The sequence below is a fragment of the Falco rusticolus genome, chromosome 8 (assembly GCF_015220075.1).
Source record: "Falco rusticolus isolate bFalRus1 chromosome 8, bFalRus1.pri, whole genome shotgun sequence".
NCBI lineage: Eukaryota > Metazoa > Chordata > Aves > Falconiformes > Falconidae > Falco > Falco rusticolus.
This window is the reverse complement of record NC_051194.1, coordinates 3,909,819-3,926,748: the sequence shown is the minus strand read 5'-3', so window position 1 is coordinate 3,926,748 and position 16,930 is coordinate 3,909,819. Positions and strand designations below refer to the sequence as shown.

At 40.5% G+C, this 16,930-nt stretch overlaps 1 protein-coding gene across 11 annotated transcripts in view; it reads left to right on the top strand.

Moving 5' to 3' along the window:
- Window positions 1-16,328, top strand: part of LOC119152130 (core histone macro-H2A.1) — a 47,234-nt gene extending 30,906 nt beyond the window's left edge. For 3 of the 11 annotated variants that reach the window (XM_037396919.1, XM_037396915.1, XM_037396920.1), the window contains 4 exons: window positions 2,264-2,363; window positions 7,849-7,938; window positions 10,890-11,064; window positions 15,603-16,328. In XM_037396919.1, coding sequence (XP_037252816.1) covers window positions 2,264-2,363; window positions 7,849-7,938; window positions 10,890-11,064; window positions 15,603-15,768 — 531 coding nt within the window. In that variant the 3' untranslated portion in view covers window positions 15,769-16,328. Of the gene's footprint in view, window positions 1-2,263; window positions 2,364-3,867; window positions 3,959-7,268; window positions 7,371-7,848; window positions 7,939-10,889; window positions 11,065-15,602 lie in introns of all 11 variants that reach the window. The other 8 variants (XM_037396918.1, XM_037396916.1, XR_005105689.1 and 5 more) reach the window with 7 other exon arrangements.
- Window positions 16,329-16,930: the final 602 nt, after the last annotated feature.

The following is a 16,930-nucleotide window of genomic DNA, read 5'->3' as shown; positions in this document are numbered from 1 at the left end:
AATGGTCTGCAGCCAATAGATCTGGGCAGAAACTTGTAGAACACAGAATCAAGGATCGAAGAGAGTCATCTGTAAAATGAACAAAATATGCTTAGGAACATACTAAAATCTCCACAGAACAGTCTTTTGGTGTGTGCATGTTTTGTTGTTGTTTTTTATTTCAAAATTCATAAAGTTTCTTTAATGTTTTCGTTTGATTTGATTTGATTTTTTTTTTTTAAACAGCAGTTGCTTGTAGTCAAACTCAAGACTCAAACTCAGGTTTGAATAACTTGCCACATGTGAAGTATTAAAGGATTCTAAGCTATTTGGAAAGCAAGCTTTCTTAGATTTTATTACAAATTCCCGAACAGACCCGTACTTAAAACAGGGCTGAATTACACTCATTTTTAGCCAAAATCACCCTATTTTGAGGGAACATAGTTTACTCAAGCAACATATGCAAATTACATTAAATTGCAGTCTTTTAAAAAGAGAAAGAAGGTCAACTCATATAATGACACGAATGAAGTGGAAATTTTTTTTTATAAAACTTAAATATATGGATGTTGGCCTCCTTAAATGACCCATTCACTTGTATTGGTTTCATGAATTGGCTCCATATTCCCATATTACTGAACTGCCACACACAAGGAGAAAATTTGAAGTGTTAAGTTTACAGAATGTGGATTACAAACCAAGAGACAAAATTCAGTTATTGATGAGATAAATTGCCATGCCTAATATATATGTTATGCCTCAGAGGTCGAGCCCAGTGGGCTTTGGATTAGAAGGAAAGCCTGGTTTAACTGCACCTGGCTTGAGGACTTGCATAAATGGAGAACTTTCTTTATTATAGTTGCTTTCCATATTGCCTAATCAGCTACTGAAATGATCTTTTTAAATGCATGTTGCAGATAGAAGCATAATTTATGATGTTGATAATGTATATTCCCATATGAAAGAGTCTGGAAGATTTTTTGCACTTCAAAGTATTTTAAGTTTTTGCAGTAGTAAACTTGGTGCATGTGAAATCAGACTTCCCGACACTGGCTGTGAAGCAGTGCCACAACCCCTGGTTATCAGCTTCCTCACATGCTGTCAGCGTGCTGCAGTTTTGACATTTGCCAGCTCTGGCGTTCCCATCAGATTGCCTCAAATCACAGAGCTGCTCCGTGGCGTGGGTCACGTGCTGTGACGAGGCACCCGAACTGTCAGTAGTAAGCAAACTGTGCTATCACTTCACAACTCTAAGCACTTCCAACAAAACGCCCTTACTAGTATGACGGACAGGGTCAGTTCGTTACCATTGCTGGTCTGATTTTTTCGTTGACTTCTTATTTTATATAACAGTTTGTAAGTCTTACCCAAGTGCGTTGCTAGAAGTTGAAATCTGCACTTCCTCATATTTCACTAATTCTTTTTATTTTTCCAAGAACAAGTAGTGCAGGTGTGAGGTTAATCTCTAGATATCTGTGCTAACTTCCTGAGTTTACTGAGTGCCCATGAGAAATCCTTCTGATTTTGCAAGGACTAAGACAGAAATCGAGAGGCATGCTTGAAATACGTGGGTGTTAATGAGAGGACCTAATGGGCATTAATGGGTGGGGTTAAAATCTCCATTTTCATAAATTACAAAAGGAAGTAAAGCAAATAAAATAAAAACTAGAAGTTATGAGCACGTAATAGTGCCTGTTTACAGTACGTCACCAGCCATTCACAAAGGCTGCGGAACTGTGCAAATGAAAACCGAAGTGCCTGCAATGCAGAATATGGTGGCCACTAATAAGGAAGGAAAAAGAGCCGTGTCCCCTTGTTAGGATGGAGGAATCGCTGGAGGCAAGCGTGTGCTTTCTCAAAGATGTGCTTGTGTTTGCTGCCTTAAAGAAGGAGAAGCAGCATCTTTTATCCAGTTTGTGCTGAATGGTAAAGGCACATTCCTGTAATTGATGCTTAAGAAATGGTTAGGGTGTCCTTCATCTGTACTTTGAGGAGAAACAAATACCCTCTTATAATGCCAAAATAAGAGTCCCAAATAGTGGTCAGCGTAAAGCCAAAATAGAGCTTGTTAGTAGGTACAGTCACTTCCTCCCAGTATGAACAATGTTTGAGTCTTGTGTTTGAATTTTTTGGATAATAACCCTCCTTTATGACCTGCCTTTTATTTTGCATATTTGTTTGCAGTGATGCTATCTCCATCTGTGTTGCAAAGCTCACTTTTCTGCAGCTTCTCTGTGATTTCCCAGCTGTCCTGTTATTTCCCACCTCATGCTTTTCTTTTCAGCTGAACCTTATTCACAGTGAAATCAGTAATTTAGCCGGCTTCGAGGTGGAGGCCATTATCAATCCTACCAATGCTGACATTGACCTTAAAGATGACCTAGGTAAATGGGGCATGGGTTGACACAACTAACGGTCACATGGAAATTATGGAACCCAGAATTTACTCTCTAGAGCTTCTTACATTTAATAAGAGCAGAAATTCAAATCTTGCAGGTTCTGTTTTGTTGAAGAACTACATTGAAAACACTTTCTCACCAAATCTGAATACTTGCAGCTATTGCCGGTCTTCAAGCTGATTTCAGTTAAAACAAGAATCTTAAATTCTTTTCCATAATGATCATATGTGACTGTTAGCTATTTTGGGGGGGTTCTTATTTGGATACTTTGAGGACTAAAATACGTCTTTGTCAGGTTGTTTTCAAAATAAGCAGTTTCTCCATTCTAACTGCAACCTTGAGACTTTTTTCTGATACTCAGAGTAGGCATAAAATTTTTAAAGAGGAATGATTAAATGATTAACTGTCCCCAAATCTTGCCTACCTTGATTTCATGTGTAATTCAGTCAAATAATTTGTTTCCATTATGCTTCAATTGCTCCCTGTCACTTTCACATTCAGCTGAAAACAAATATTATACCAACAGTGTACTTGTAGATGTTATCATAGATGGTGTATTGCTTTTACGAGCTTCTGTCTTGTCCAGATTGAAGAAAAATTTAAAAAATACTTCTTCAACAGAAATCTGTTCTTCAGCAAAAGAAAAAGTGAACGTTCATGCATTATGGACAGCATTCCCTTCTTATTTGATTACACCTGCTGCTGTCTTTTTTTTTTTTTTTTTTTTTTTTTTAACTTCCTTAATGGAATGTAACCCATAATTCTTCTAGTACTGCATTTCCTATGGGAATCTACACAAGTAATCTAACAAGAAAAAGATTTAAGGCAGCTAATTTTTAAATCGGCCTTTCTCGGAAATATGTATGTTTTTACAAGTGTCTCAGCCATTCCAACACATAAGTAGAAAATGTATCTTACCTTTAAAATGTAAGAACAATCATTTATATTTTTTAGAGCAAATTCAGTACAACCCTGTCTGCACATACATGGTTTCCTCCACATGAAGGAGACTGTCATTTTTAGAAACCAAATGAATAGCTATGTATTTGAAGATTAGTGCCTGTCAGCTTATAGATGCTGACAAAATGGAGAAACTAGTTATTTTGTTTGGCTTGATGATCCTGAATTCTTTTTTTTTAAACAGATTCCATATTTTAGTGTCATGCTCTGTGGGGAACTGGTTGTTCTAGGTTTCTGCAAAGTGAAATGGGGTAATAGCTGATTTTAAAACATTGGAAATGATCTCATGTGATTGCTCTGACTTGTCATTTTAACATTTATTTGATCATGTCATACTCAATATTCCTCCTCCTGTTCCCTACACCCCTTTCTCTACACACACCTGCACACACAACTCAGCATACTCCTTTGGCGCAAGGTTTGGAGATGTAAAGGTAGGAAAATATGGACGTTGGTACATGTGTAAATGTAGAGCCTGTGCTGGGTCTCTGTCCAACGTGGTTGATATACATCTGTTTACCTGTTGTAGTTGCAAGTTGTACAGGCTGACATTGCCACGATCGACAGTGATGCTGTCGTTCACCCGACAAACTCTGACATCTACACCGGTGGTGAAGTAGGTAATGGAAAGTTCAGTGCTGCGGAGTTTGTATGTGTGTGCATGGTCAATCAGCAGCCACAAGCTTGTTGTAGCTATGCAGATTTGCATTCATTTCTCACTTCCAGCAGTCCTGCCTGATAATAAAAAGAAAGGAATAATTGCAAACTCAGTAGGCGCTTTTGATTTTTATCACCAAATCAGACTTTCAGAAGTAACAGTAGAACACACCGCCAAAATTTGAAGTGCAGGAACAGTACGTTCAATGCAGGCACGTGACCAAGGAAAATGAATTCCAGCATTATTTGCCTGACACGTTAAATGCCTGTTTTGAATACGGCTTGAGACTTGATCTTTAGATTTCTAACCAGTTCCCAGTACACCCTCTCCATGCTGAGTTTCAGATGTTCACATCTGACGTGCTGGATCTAGCCCATCTGTATATTCTGAACACTTAAGATTGGTTAGTTTTTTCATGTTTTACATTACGGGCTGATTACCTTCACAGCCCTGCTCAACAGTCCTCACACCCACAAGCGCACAGCTAGTGACACCACATACATTTTCCAGGCGGTCAGTCATCTAAGCTACAGCAATGAGAGAAGGCATGATATAAAACATGACAGACATCTTAATTCAGTATCTTAGGCGTCCCCAGAGTAACTCTTATCTCAGTAATACCCCCCACCCCACCCTGTGTACAGTATTTGGAAGGATTTTGTAAAAAATAAAAGGACTGAACAGCCTTTGTAATTTGAGAAGGCAAATGAGAATTTGGGCTGAATCCAGAAGCTGCTGGTAAGGGTGGTGACCCACCACGCTTTAAAAAAAAGTCGCCTGCTCCCAGCCTCTGTTCTGCATCTCTTAACCTCACCATCGCTATGCGAGTGGTCTCCTTCCGCGCCTGAGGCCCCGTTTCACTACTGGCCTGGAGGGACACGGTCCTGCTGCAGAGCTGGCGTGTCCTAAGCCACCTGCTTTTACGGAAGGGGCCACTTTCTGAGTAACATGCAGACAGACGTAGCTCTGTGTAGCCTGTTTGGGCAGCAACAGCTGTGACTTGGCTGGCTAAATATTATGCAGAGACATTAAAATAAGAGCGTCATAAATACCCTTGTATCTAAAGAACATGCTTCTAAAGTCTGTCAGACCGATTTAGCTAATGTGCTTGTCTCCCACCCTTTGACAAAGAAAAGCTTTGCTACCCTACAAAGAAAATTCTCTCTCGAAGCTGTACTGCTTGATCCTTAGTGTAGGTTCCTGTTGCCTCTGACTGCTGTAAGAAAGAATAGAAGTGCACAAATGCTTAGCTTCCAATGATTAACTTTTACCCATCTAAATTTTTTTTTTTTAATTTTTGTTGGTTTTTTCCCTAACAATTTAAATGTATTGGGGGCTTATCCTGAGAATTTTAGAGCCTAAATTTCTGCTAACGCTGTTTTCAACACTGATACCAATGCCTGCTTGGAAAGCATGAGATAATGATCTTATTCTCATGGGAGTGACACATATTTATGCCTGTGAGCAAATAAGCTACTAACCTCGAAGCTGTGAAGCAGGACTTCCATCAAGAAACTTGCTAATGTAGTAGAAAATGGTTAAATACGGTATGTCCTTTCCCAGATGAAGCTAATTTACAACATAGTTCTGAAATATAGTTTCAGTATGAACCCTCTCTATTAATCAGAAGAAGAACATAATTGAGGAGTAAATGGAGAAAACCTCACTGATTCACAGCAAATACTACGTTTCTCTTCTTTGTACCAGGTCTGCAAGAAGAGAGCTCAGTGAAACAAACTGACAGGGTTGTTCATTGCTTTTAATTATAAATTAATTCCCAGTAGAAGGGGAAAAAGCTGATCCTTCTGGACTGAATTAAACCAAACTAGGCTAAATTCCATTAAATGTACCACAGCTTTGCAATGGCAAAGAAATGACCTACTTAATAGATCTTTTCTGTTCCTAGGTTCTGCACAGGCTTAATTATGTTTCCCCTTGAAACAAGACAAATTAAGGGTTATGAATATCATGGCGTTTAGGACTGTTCCGAGTTCATGGACTCAAAGGGAGTATAACTGGAATATATACAAATATAAACAGGAATGATATGGAAATACAGGCAAGAATAGAAATAGGATGGAAGACTGTTTGTTTCCCTCCCCATCCCTTCTCTGTCAGAGGGTTTTGTAAGACCCTGGTGTCAGCCACGTCTGCTCGGCTGGTTTAGCAAAGGGCGCTGTGTCTCGTGCCCTCTGGCGTGCGGCTGCCTTTGAAGGGCAGCGTTTCCAAGCGCCTCCGCTCTGGCGTGCATCTCCTTTCCTAGCACGCTCCTAAGACACCTCGCTGCTGCCGAGAAAGCCGTTACTGTCTTTTCTGTAAGATGGTGCCTTCCGCTCAGTTGCGCAGCGGTAGGTAACTGAGTTTCAGAAAATTCTTAGTGAGGGGTTTGTCTGAATGAACTTACACCGAAGTATTTATATAAAAAAGCTTAAATGAGCACAAAGAGCAAATTACGCTCTGACCTGTCTGACCTTGTGATCCAGCTTTTGGCAAACACCCATTGTGAGTTGGTTATGAAAAAAGCAAAAGAAAAGGCATACGTTTTTTAATTGTCCTCAGCTTTTGTACCCCAAAAGCAATAAACTCCCAATAGCAAAATAGAGGCAGGGTCACCGAGTCAGTTTTGGAATGAGCAAACAAAGGCATTGTTTTCAACTTTCAATCTTCATTTTGAAAGAAATTTAGCAACGGTCTCAAAAGGAAAGTATCTTGCAGTCCTCATACAGCTATAACCCTATTCAGTAAACTGAATCTTGGAGGAGGGGCTCTGCTTCCTTGAGCATACAGTATGTGCACTTCCATCAGAAAATGCATTTTTTTCTTTCTTCATCAGTGAAAGTAAGGGGTTTCACCAAATAACTGTCTAGATCTTTAGAAATCCTAGTTCTGAATTTTTGAAAATCAGTTTTCAAAGTAATATCTCAAATCAGAGCCTTTATGATATCACTGCTTTTTACTTATCTACCTTTATAATTAATATGCACAGTGCAAAATTACGTGGGGTGCTTATGTAGTTAGGAAAATGCTTTCTTGGGCTGTTTCTTTTTTTATTAATAATATTTAAAACTAGAGCTGCAAAATAAGATCTAAACCATTTAGTGATGGACTGCCTTTGTAAACAGCATACCTTTTGGTTGCCCGAAACACTGCACAGCTCTTTTCCTCCCAGAATGACTTTGTCCAGCTCCTTAGCTGTAGTTAGAGAAGTTCATTGGAGGAATATGTTCCTTAGAGATTCTCCTTATTTCTGAGGCTCTTCCTCTTGGTTAAAGGTGGCTCAACAAGCTGGGCAGTTACCAAGTAAAGCAGCCCGCTGCACTCACGAGACTGTTTCATTCCTGGTGCCACCTGTTGGGGTCAGGGACCAAGATCAGGTGAGTTTCAAATTCTTATTGTGGCAAATGGCTCTTTAAAACAATTTGTAAGAGAGGGGAAATGAATCTTAGGGGAAGGAATTATGAACCTTCAACCACTCTTGAGCTAGCACATTCTTCTGGAACATTGCACACTAACAGATGCTCATGATAAGGAAGGAGGCAGGGATGTCATGTCAGATGTTTTGACATTAAAATCGGAGTCTGAGAATGTTAGCAAGGGATACCTATGTGAGGTTTTTGGGTTTTTAGGATTGTCTTTTTTTGTTGTTTTTTTTTTTTTCTTTTTTCTGTTGTTGTTGTTGTTTTTTATGACTAGCTAATTCTGAAGTCCCAAAAGGTTTAGATCTTACTTTGCAGTCCCCAAAAAACGTTTGGGCAGAAAACTCAAAAGCGATGTAATAAAAAATAATGATGAGTCACATGTCTGCCATGAAAACCTGGGATCAGGGGAGTAAAATAACAATTCTCTGTTCAGGGAGCACTTTGGAAAAGAAAGGCGGCAAGGAGTTTGTGGAAGCTGTCATTGAGCTTCGCAAAAAGAACGGGCCGTTGGACGTAGCTGGAGGTGAGGTTGTGCGCTTCGGAAACCTGCAAACAATGCTGCGGGCACTGGCTTCGCTGTCTGTGGCAGCCGTCGTTGCAGTCAGACAGCCGAGCTCCTGCTAGTGCAACATTCTAGATAGGTTCGTGCTGCCTGCAGACAGCTTTTATGGGTTACATGGTATTTGTGTTCTCCAAAGTTAAAATACATGTGCTGCATCTTAAGTGACCTTTACGAAAGCATCTGGGAAATGGTGTAGTGATGTAATATTCCAAGTAAAAGTGGGCTATTCACAGGTACGTGCGTACACAACAAATGTTGATTATTAAGGGCACAGTTCAGAAAAGCAATTAATGAGATGCTTATTTTTCAGAACAGTTGAGTCCAACTCTGTTAAACATCTGCTTTGCTGAAATGCCGCTGACTTTCACTGAACTTAAGTACGTGCTTAAAGTTCAGCATCTGCTTGGGTACTTTGTTTAATCAGTGCCAAAATCATCACTATAAAAGCTTACAACTTTTTGATGCCTAGTTATCAAAATTTATGTAATATCTGAGAAAAATCTACTATATGAGTAATAAAGTTTGGTAATGGCGATATATAATTTTACACCATCTGTGAATTTGCTGATACATGTTGTTCATATAGAAGGCTGATTCTGCCATCTGTGTTTATGCTATAAAAATAAATACAGTGTGCGCAGTTTTGTAAACGAATTCTAACTAAAGCTGAAGGGGATATGTAAGATTTCAGCTCTGACAGGAAAAATTACAGTTGTTTACTTCTGGTGCTTAATACTTTTTTTCTCCCCTTGCTTTTTAAAATTTTTAATAAGTTTTTCTTGGAGTTCTTGTTCTGCAAAAATGTGTAGAATCAATTACCTTTTTTTTTTCCGCCCGCTTACTTCTCTAGAGTATTCCTTATCATCCCTGACCAAACTGCTCACAAATAGGTTGCAAGTTGGAGAGAAAAGATTTTTATTTTTTTTCTGAGCTATCAGTGCATCCCTCAGATCTGAGGGCTGCTTGGCAGTTTCACACCGTGCAGAGTTCTGCACTACTCTGGGAGAAACTGGCTGGTAGAGACTTGTCGGAGGGCTCTAGAGAAGAATCGATACACATCGTTTCAGGGTGTACGGATAGCCAGTTTTCAGATTTCTCAGTTATACGGGTATCCCTTTAACCTACCCATAACCAGGATCCTTACCTGGCATGTAATCACGACTAGCACAGAACGTGTCCATGGGCGTCTCATTCTTTTTTTACAGCTCCCCCTTTCAGAGCTTTTGCATTTGAAGTAAGGGACAACTGCTCTTGGTAATTAACAGTTGTCCTCAACAGAATCCTAATGAGTTAATTAATGACTACCCTAGAAAACACTCCCTGAGATATATTAAAAGTTGGTGATGCATATCAATACAGTATTTTATTCTTTCAGGATGAAGATATTATCCACATTTCACATCTGACTAGAGATATGTCAGCTGCTTTTAATAGATTTTTCTTGGATTTATGATGTATTCTGAGTCTGCCAACATTTTAGTTGCACATTATGACAAATTAACATTGCCTAACAGAGGCTATTCAACATGCTGAGAAACTGCAGACCCCTAAGAACAGGAACACTTGCACTGCCGTTGTCCTTCAGCATGTACCCTTCTGATCAACTTCTGGTCAGAGTGCTGTGTGACAAAGTCTGTTTTCTCTTTCCTGCAGCAGCTACGGGGTAGTATCCATATGTGATGATTGTGCTCCAAGAGTTATTTCTACGATACTTAAATAACAAAATGCCTCATAAACATTCCAGAATGGAGCAGAGGATTTCTGGCCTCTAAGCACCTTTAACAAACCTGATTATTTTTCTTTTTAATTATTGCTATTTTTATTACTATTTTAGAAGACATAAGCTGCCATTTTATACCTACACTTTTGTGGCCATGTCAGATTATATCCCAAAGTGTGCGTGACAGGGGGCTGACTCTCTGAAGTATGCTCTTGTGAGATTTTGACTAGGTGTTTTTCTTCCCTCGGCTTGTGATTAGTGTGTTTTTCTTCCCTCAGTTTTTTAGTAACAAACCTTTTAGTCCCCACATGTCCATGGTATATGGTGGTGATAGTATATAATTAGCATGGTAGAAATTCTGCTTTTTTTCTTACAAGGCCTTGTCTGTTGGTATAGGAACAGTGTGAATCAAATATTATAAATCTATAAATGCATCCTCTTCAACTGTCTGTCAAGAATGTGATGAAAGAGATAAACTAAACCCAGCATTGTTAAAGTGGTCTTGGGTGACCCATACACAAAAAACCCCGAATAAGACCAGGCCCAAAGTCTTGAAATCACGCAAAATGTCTTCTTTACAGTTACTCAGAAACAAAGCTGGAAATAAGGCAAAAATCTTAATTCACCTCTTTCCCAGCCTTCCTTACCAGTTTGCAGAGCACTAACAGCTCTGAACTGATCTGGTTTGGGCCACAGCGTGATCAGAAGCTAGGGAAACAAACTGTATTTAGCAGCGGTAACTAAAGGTCAAACAAGTCTTAACTCAATGTGACTGTCCAGCATCCTGATATTTACTGTAGCTCTGCAATAAACTGAACCAAAGCCAGATCATCCCCTGAACGGGTTTATGTTCTAACAGATTACTGCCTTTTTCCTTACACGTTACGCAGGTTCACACAATCCCCAATAAAAATGTGTTTCCTTTGATGTCAGCCACGAATTCTTGCTTTCTCTAAAATAAGCTCGATTATAGCTATGATTTATAAATTGCCACAGCAAAGTGCAGCTGGAAATGGAAAATACAAAGTCTCTGTAATCATGTTGTTATATTTTAAGGCTTCAGATTTGTAATCTAAAACATTCACAGGGGCTAAAGGAATGTCTGTCAATTGTTTGCTATTTTAATCATGTATGCACTCTTTTAATCCTAAGGAGAGGAAAGCAATTAAGTTTCACTTTCGGTTCTCACTAGCTGTTGTCAGTGCTGGCCATGGATTGCCTGCAAAATATGTGATCCACTGTAACAGCCCGGGTTGGGGATCAGACAAGTGCGAGGAGCTGCTGGAAAAGACGGTGAAGAACTGCTTGGCTCTGGCTGATGAAAAGAAGCTGAAATCAATCGCGTTTCCTTCAATTGGCAGTGGCAGGTAAGGCTGTTACACAAACCTAGTGCCAAATAGGTCAAGTGTTCTAAGTGCCATCTCACATGTTCCAAGTCCTTTCTCATGTACAAAAGCCATTGCTGCAATGCTGACTTTATTCTTCTTCCTTTAAATCAGTTCCCGAAGTGAAATCATTCTTCTAGGTTGGTTCGTCCAGGCTGCGCATGGAGCCTGCAGTATTCTCCTGAATACTAGTTCAGCTTTGGCAGGTCTTGTAGTGATCCCTGCAGAGTCTTAAAGCATGCAAATAGGTTAAAGAGCGTAAAACAGACTTTTTAAGAGGCTATTAAAAGACTTATTTCAGGCTATCGATTTGTTCATATAAATTGGGGATGTGGAGGAGAACATGAAGAAAAAGGGTCTATTTTACCTAGGTTTATAATTAAACTTAGTGTGACAACTGTCTTAAGGTGGCCAGAAGACGTGGGTTAGTGTTTGTTTAAGCAGCAAACGTGAAGTGCCTTGTTTCTTAGGATTTGCAGAGTCACTTCAAAATCCCTAAGCTGAATTCCATGCAGTTTATATCATGGGACTCTTTTATAAAAAAAATGCCTTAAAAGCTTTTCCAAGGTCCTTGAAAGCCAAACTAAAGTTAAGGTCCTCTGGCTTTGTACAGGATGCCTTTGAAAGCTGGATCACATCCTTAAGAGTGTGAACACGGACTGCACTTCCAGTGTGAGGCTCTTGGGTTTGGGCTGGGGAGGAAGGTTTGGAACACTTGGCCCTTAATGATGGCTCAGTATGAAGACCAAGGGCCAAATCTAGGCTGCAATTACACGGTTGTGTATTTAACCCTGAGCAACTGCCCCGTTTGAATTTGCCATGAAAGGAGTTGGCTGAGGTACAGCGGGAATATTCTTCCCGTTGTGCTGCATTGCAACACATGATTAATTCCTGCATATTCTGTGGGTCAGGGCAGAAAGCAGCATTTGAGCTTGTGGGTGAACAACAATAAAGAAATAGAAGTTTCAGTAGGATAATAAATTTAAGCAACTTGCATCAGACAAAGTTCCAAATAAGTCTAATTTGCACGAATGTGATTTTAAGGATATAACATGAGCAGACGTTGTGGAACAGTAGAGAAACACAGCGGAGGGTTCATACTAACCCACTGAATGGGCTGTCAGCTTCACAGGCTGGTCAGTACAAAGAGCCACTCTCAGTTGCTCTTAGGAGAAACCGTATTCCTCCATGGACTGTGGGGTGACTATGGAGATGGTTATGTAAAAGCGAGGCTATGTAAATCATCTTCCTCAGAGCTCTTTTTTTCTGGATAGCTCCCAGCGAAGAACCATTCTCAACCTTTGTCGCGAAGTAGTTGGTTGGTACTGGAAGATGATGAAACCCTGCCTAATCATTAGATTGGCATTCCGTTATGGAATCTGGTTACTGGCAGGCAAGATCTGGTTACTGACAGGCTAGAGCTGTGGCTGAGTTCTCAGCTTGGCACACACACGTCATTCTCCCTCGAGCCAGTTGAAGTGGGGCTTTTAAAAGATGGAGAGGAATCAAAAGGCCTTGAGAAATAGATGCAGCTTTGTATATTCCCTTTTTTCTCTTAACTAGAGATATCCAGGCACAAATTAATTTTGGAGAGAAGAGATTGTATTCTGATAATACTCTTTACTTCTTTTTAGGAAGTCAGAAGCATTTAAGAAAAAATAAAAGTAAAGCTTTTAAAGACAGCAAATGCCAAAGACACCACATGTATGCAGCTGTTCTAGTACAGACATCTGTCAAGCAGACATCACTCAGTAAACCCACATAAACAGTTTCATTCTCTTTTATAGTTGAGGAATGGGATTACATGAGGGCAGTTCAAATAAATCACGGGGGGAAATAAAATAGCATGCTTGTAGCATTCAGTGGGCCAGATGCTCAGCTACAGCCAGCTTGTGGGAAGCACAAGTTGGGTGCTGTACAGAGGTAGCCTGGAGTTCAGTCTGGTAGGGCCCGCAGGAGAACAGGGAAAGGAGAGGTAGGGCCTGAACATAAAGTCATCCTCAGAGTAGGGATTTCCCTCAGAGGCTCTGACTTTGATCTGGTTTGACACTGGCTTGGCTAAAGTCTCAAACTGCCTGTTCACAAGAACTTAACCAGACCAGTAGGCCGACGCAAGAGGCTTCTGTTTCTTGCAGCCCACACATGGCCTTTGGGTCAGCACCTTTCTTCTGATTTTTCTGCTCTGTCTCTTTCCTTTCTTTTGGGAGAGTGGTCCTAAACAATGTGCTTTAATCGGCTTCCCTGTGTGCACGCCTCCCTTTGACCAGGCTGCTCTTCTTTCCTTTGTCCTGCTGTGACCACCCTGCTGCAGCTCTACTGAAGTGGCAGTTGTATGCCCTCGGAGTCCCCTGGCAGCAATCCAGAAGTGGCGTACACACTTAATTTTGATTCTGGCCCGCATGACAATTTCTGCTCAGGAGCAACATTCCTTAAAGATCTGTCCAGTGTCTGCCAGGATGCAGCATTCATAAGTAACGAGCAAGCGATCGGATGTGGAGGCATGCTGAGTCCGTGGCTTTTTCTCTGTGCAAACTGACAGTAGGAAGTAGCTCCTGTGTCTAAACTGTGCTCTCAGTTGATTATCTTGTCACACCGCTGATTCTCCCTGACCAGCTCATTTGGCTCTGGGAGAGTACAAGGTTTTCTCACAATGCTCTTTCCTTCTTTTCTTTTTTCTTTTCTTCTTTTCTTTTTCCTTTCCTTTTCTTCTTTAGTACCAGAAAAAATTGGGCATTTTCAGAAAAGAAAGAAACAGCATGAGCTATTTCATGTCATCATTTTTGAAATATCACAAGCATTATCTTCAGGCAGCATGTATAATATCACATTACAGGCAGCACTACCACAGAATTGCTCTCGGAGTGTGTTTTATGGTAAGGTAATGTGCAGTAAGCAGACCATGACACAGGCAGTTGCCTTTCTCATTTTGTGTCTTGCAGCATGTAATGAGAGGGAGAGTACAACGGCATTTTATCATCAAGGTTTGGCGCTTCAGTGAGCAAACGCTAAGCGATGTTGTACCTGTTAGTGCCAGAGGTGAATTTAGCCAAGTTGCTTGGAATTGCTGAGGAAACTCTGAGAAGCTCAGCCATCTGTGTAATCTGTAAATTGGTACTAGTATTAATAGTACACACTTTATAATGGAGTATTGACCGTTGTTTACCTGTAGGTGCATGTCAAGGAACCAAGTGCTCTTTCAAATTCTGTTTGGGTCCTACTCACAACCTTCTGACCTACTCAGTCACCTTCAGACTGAGCGCTGCTTTGCTGCAATGTGTTTTACCGTGGCTCGTGGAGCACTCAGGCTTTGGCTGGGGTGAAGCCGCGGCCTGGGTGGTAGCAGCACCTCAGGAGTAACGCAGCAGCAAAGCTTATGCCACATTCAAAGTAGTTACCAGCTGTAATTTCAGGCGTTTGCCATGACCTAGAAGACTCACAGTTGAGGTCATGGCTTTGTTCAGACCATTTTACTTGTGCTTGACCTGTTTTGAGATTAGATGAAACTTTCAGACAAGAGCTGCTAGATAAAAATGTGAAAAAGCTTGTAAGAAGGGTTCCCAGATTCAGCACCGAGCTTTGAAATTCAGTCCTGCACAGTTCTGGCATCTGAGAAAAGCAGCAAGGTTGGTTTGTTGTTTGAAAGCAGATGTCTTTCAAGATATTTTTCTTAGGACTGTACTTATATTGAATCAGCCTGTAATTAAAAAGCTTGTGAGGAGCATCGGAAGTGCTGCTGAGGTTGGCTTAGGAAAGCCACCAAGTCCCTTAAAGCTGTCCTCAGATCTGGCACAGCTACTTTGGCTTCCCAAGCCCGGTAAATTTAGACTGAGCCCATCTGGACAAGGCTCACTGTGACCCAGGAGAGCAGGCGTGCTCACCTTCACTCACCCTGCTTCACTTTTCCTGCCTCGTTTGACATGGTAAGGGTGTTGCCAGTGTTCTTTCTCACTGCCAGACTGCTAGAACTCATTCTGTCTTCCTTTTCAGTCTGCAGCAAAGCTCTGCAAGTACCTTTTAAAATTGTATGCTATATTATTAACCATCAATAGTGATAAAACCATTTTGTACTTCATGTCTTTCCATTCTTCATTTTCAATCTCAAGTTCTCTGTCCTTTTTTACCTTTCTGTAATGGTTAGTTTGCTTTCAGGATGAGTTTGACTCTAACGTGTGTGCTGCTTTCCTGAACGCTTCGTGCTGTTGGTTTACTTGTCTGTTAAATGAGAATAATTGACGCACCAGATATTGCGATGCTCAACCCGATAACGTGTGTGGACTCTGTATTCATATTTTGGGAATGCTTTTCTTCTGTTTGAACACTGTAAGCCTTGCCTAGACAAACAAATTTGTAACTTCTAATTCAGGCTTTGTGGCCTGAATTTACTTCTAATTCAGTAAACACTGGCTTTGTGGCTTTGTTTACCGTGCTGTGGTAGGGAAGCAGTGGAGCGTTCCTGCAAGGTTGCACCAGGAGTCCGTTCAGCAAGTCTTGATTTTCTCTGTTTTTGTCTCTCCTTCCAGAAACGGCTTCCCAAAACAAACAGCTGCTCAGCTGATCCTGAAAGCCATCTCCAGCTATTTTGTGTCAACAATGTCCTCTTCAATCAAGACGGTGTACTTTGTGCTCTTTGACAGCGAGAGTATAGGGATATACGTGCAGGAAATGGCCAAACTAGATGCCAACTAAGCCTAGAAAGCTACAGTACCAGCCCCCTCTTCTACCCCTTGTCCTCCCCAAATCCTTAACTCATTGTGAAGCAGAGCATCCCTTATTTTAAATTTTGCTCATCGAGGGGAATAAAGGTGGGGGGTTTGTTGGTTTTTTTGTTTTGTTTTTGTTTTGTTTTTACTTTCTAAAATGTTTTATGTTGGCACTGATAGTTGGCATTACTGCTGTTAATGCACTGTATACCAGGCATCGTCTGAACTTAGTGTAAACTAGGAGATTTTATAGTTTTATTTTAATGAAGTATCGATCGAAGCAGAAAGCTATTAGGAGTATGTAGTCTTTTACTTGTGAAAGAAACAGGCCAACCCTATTTTGTAACTGTGTTGTGGTGCTTTATCAATACATTGAGTGGCGTTCCTTTCATTTTTTAAAAGAACAGATCCTATAAACCTAATTTGTGTTTGTTTATTGTCTTAATGATAAATCTGGAAGAAAAAAATACAGAAACCCTGTTGTCCTTAATTATATTTACAATTTTGAAACTGTGTGAATTGATTTAGTAAAATGTTTGAACTGTTGCTGTTGGTGTACTTGAATTAATTTTTCCCTTAAGCCTTCTTTCTCTAAATTCTGTAAAGTTAGCTATGAGAGGGATGATGAAACACCAGATCTGAAGCAGCAGCCTGGAGATACTGGGCCTCTTACCCGTGCTGGGTGGATGCGCCGTGCCCAGTGGCACTCACAGCCAGCTGTTTCCAGTGGGCATGCAGACTTCCCAGTTGATGCTTCAGATCCTTCTGTTCAGAATCTGGCTGAATTGGCAGTTTAGTTTGGGAGGCTGAAGCCTTTTAGATCAATCAAGGCCTAGGATTTTTTTAAGTGGTTCCAGTCATTTAATATTGGCCTGTTTGAAGCCATTTTGTACTTTTTCCAAATATTTATGAGACCAGTTTGTATTGGTTGCTGTATCATTCACACAGCTGAAATCCATACCAACATAAACCTTTACAGAAGCCACTTGCTTTTGTACTTTGAAAAAGAAGAGGTTACACTTTCAAAAGCTATTGCATATGAACGCTCGCTGTGAAGAGGAAGCTCTTCCTTTGAAGTCTTTAGCCTTCTTTCTGGATAGTAGGCATACGTTTCCCATCTCTGTTGAAAACTTCATTTGTTGATGAAA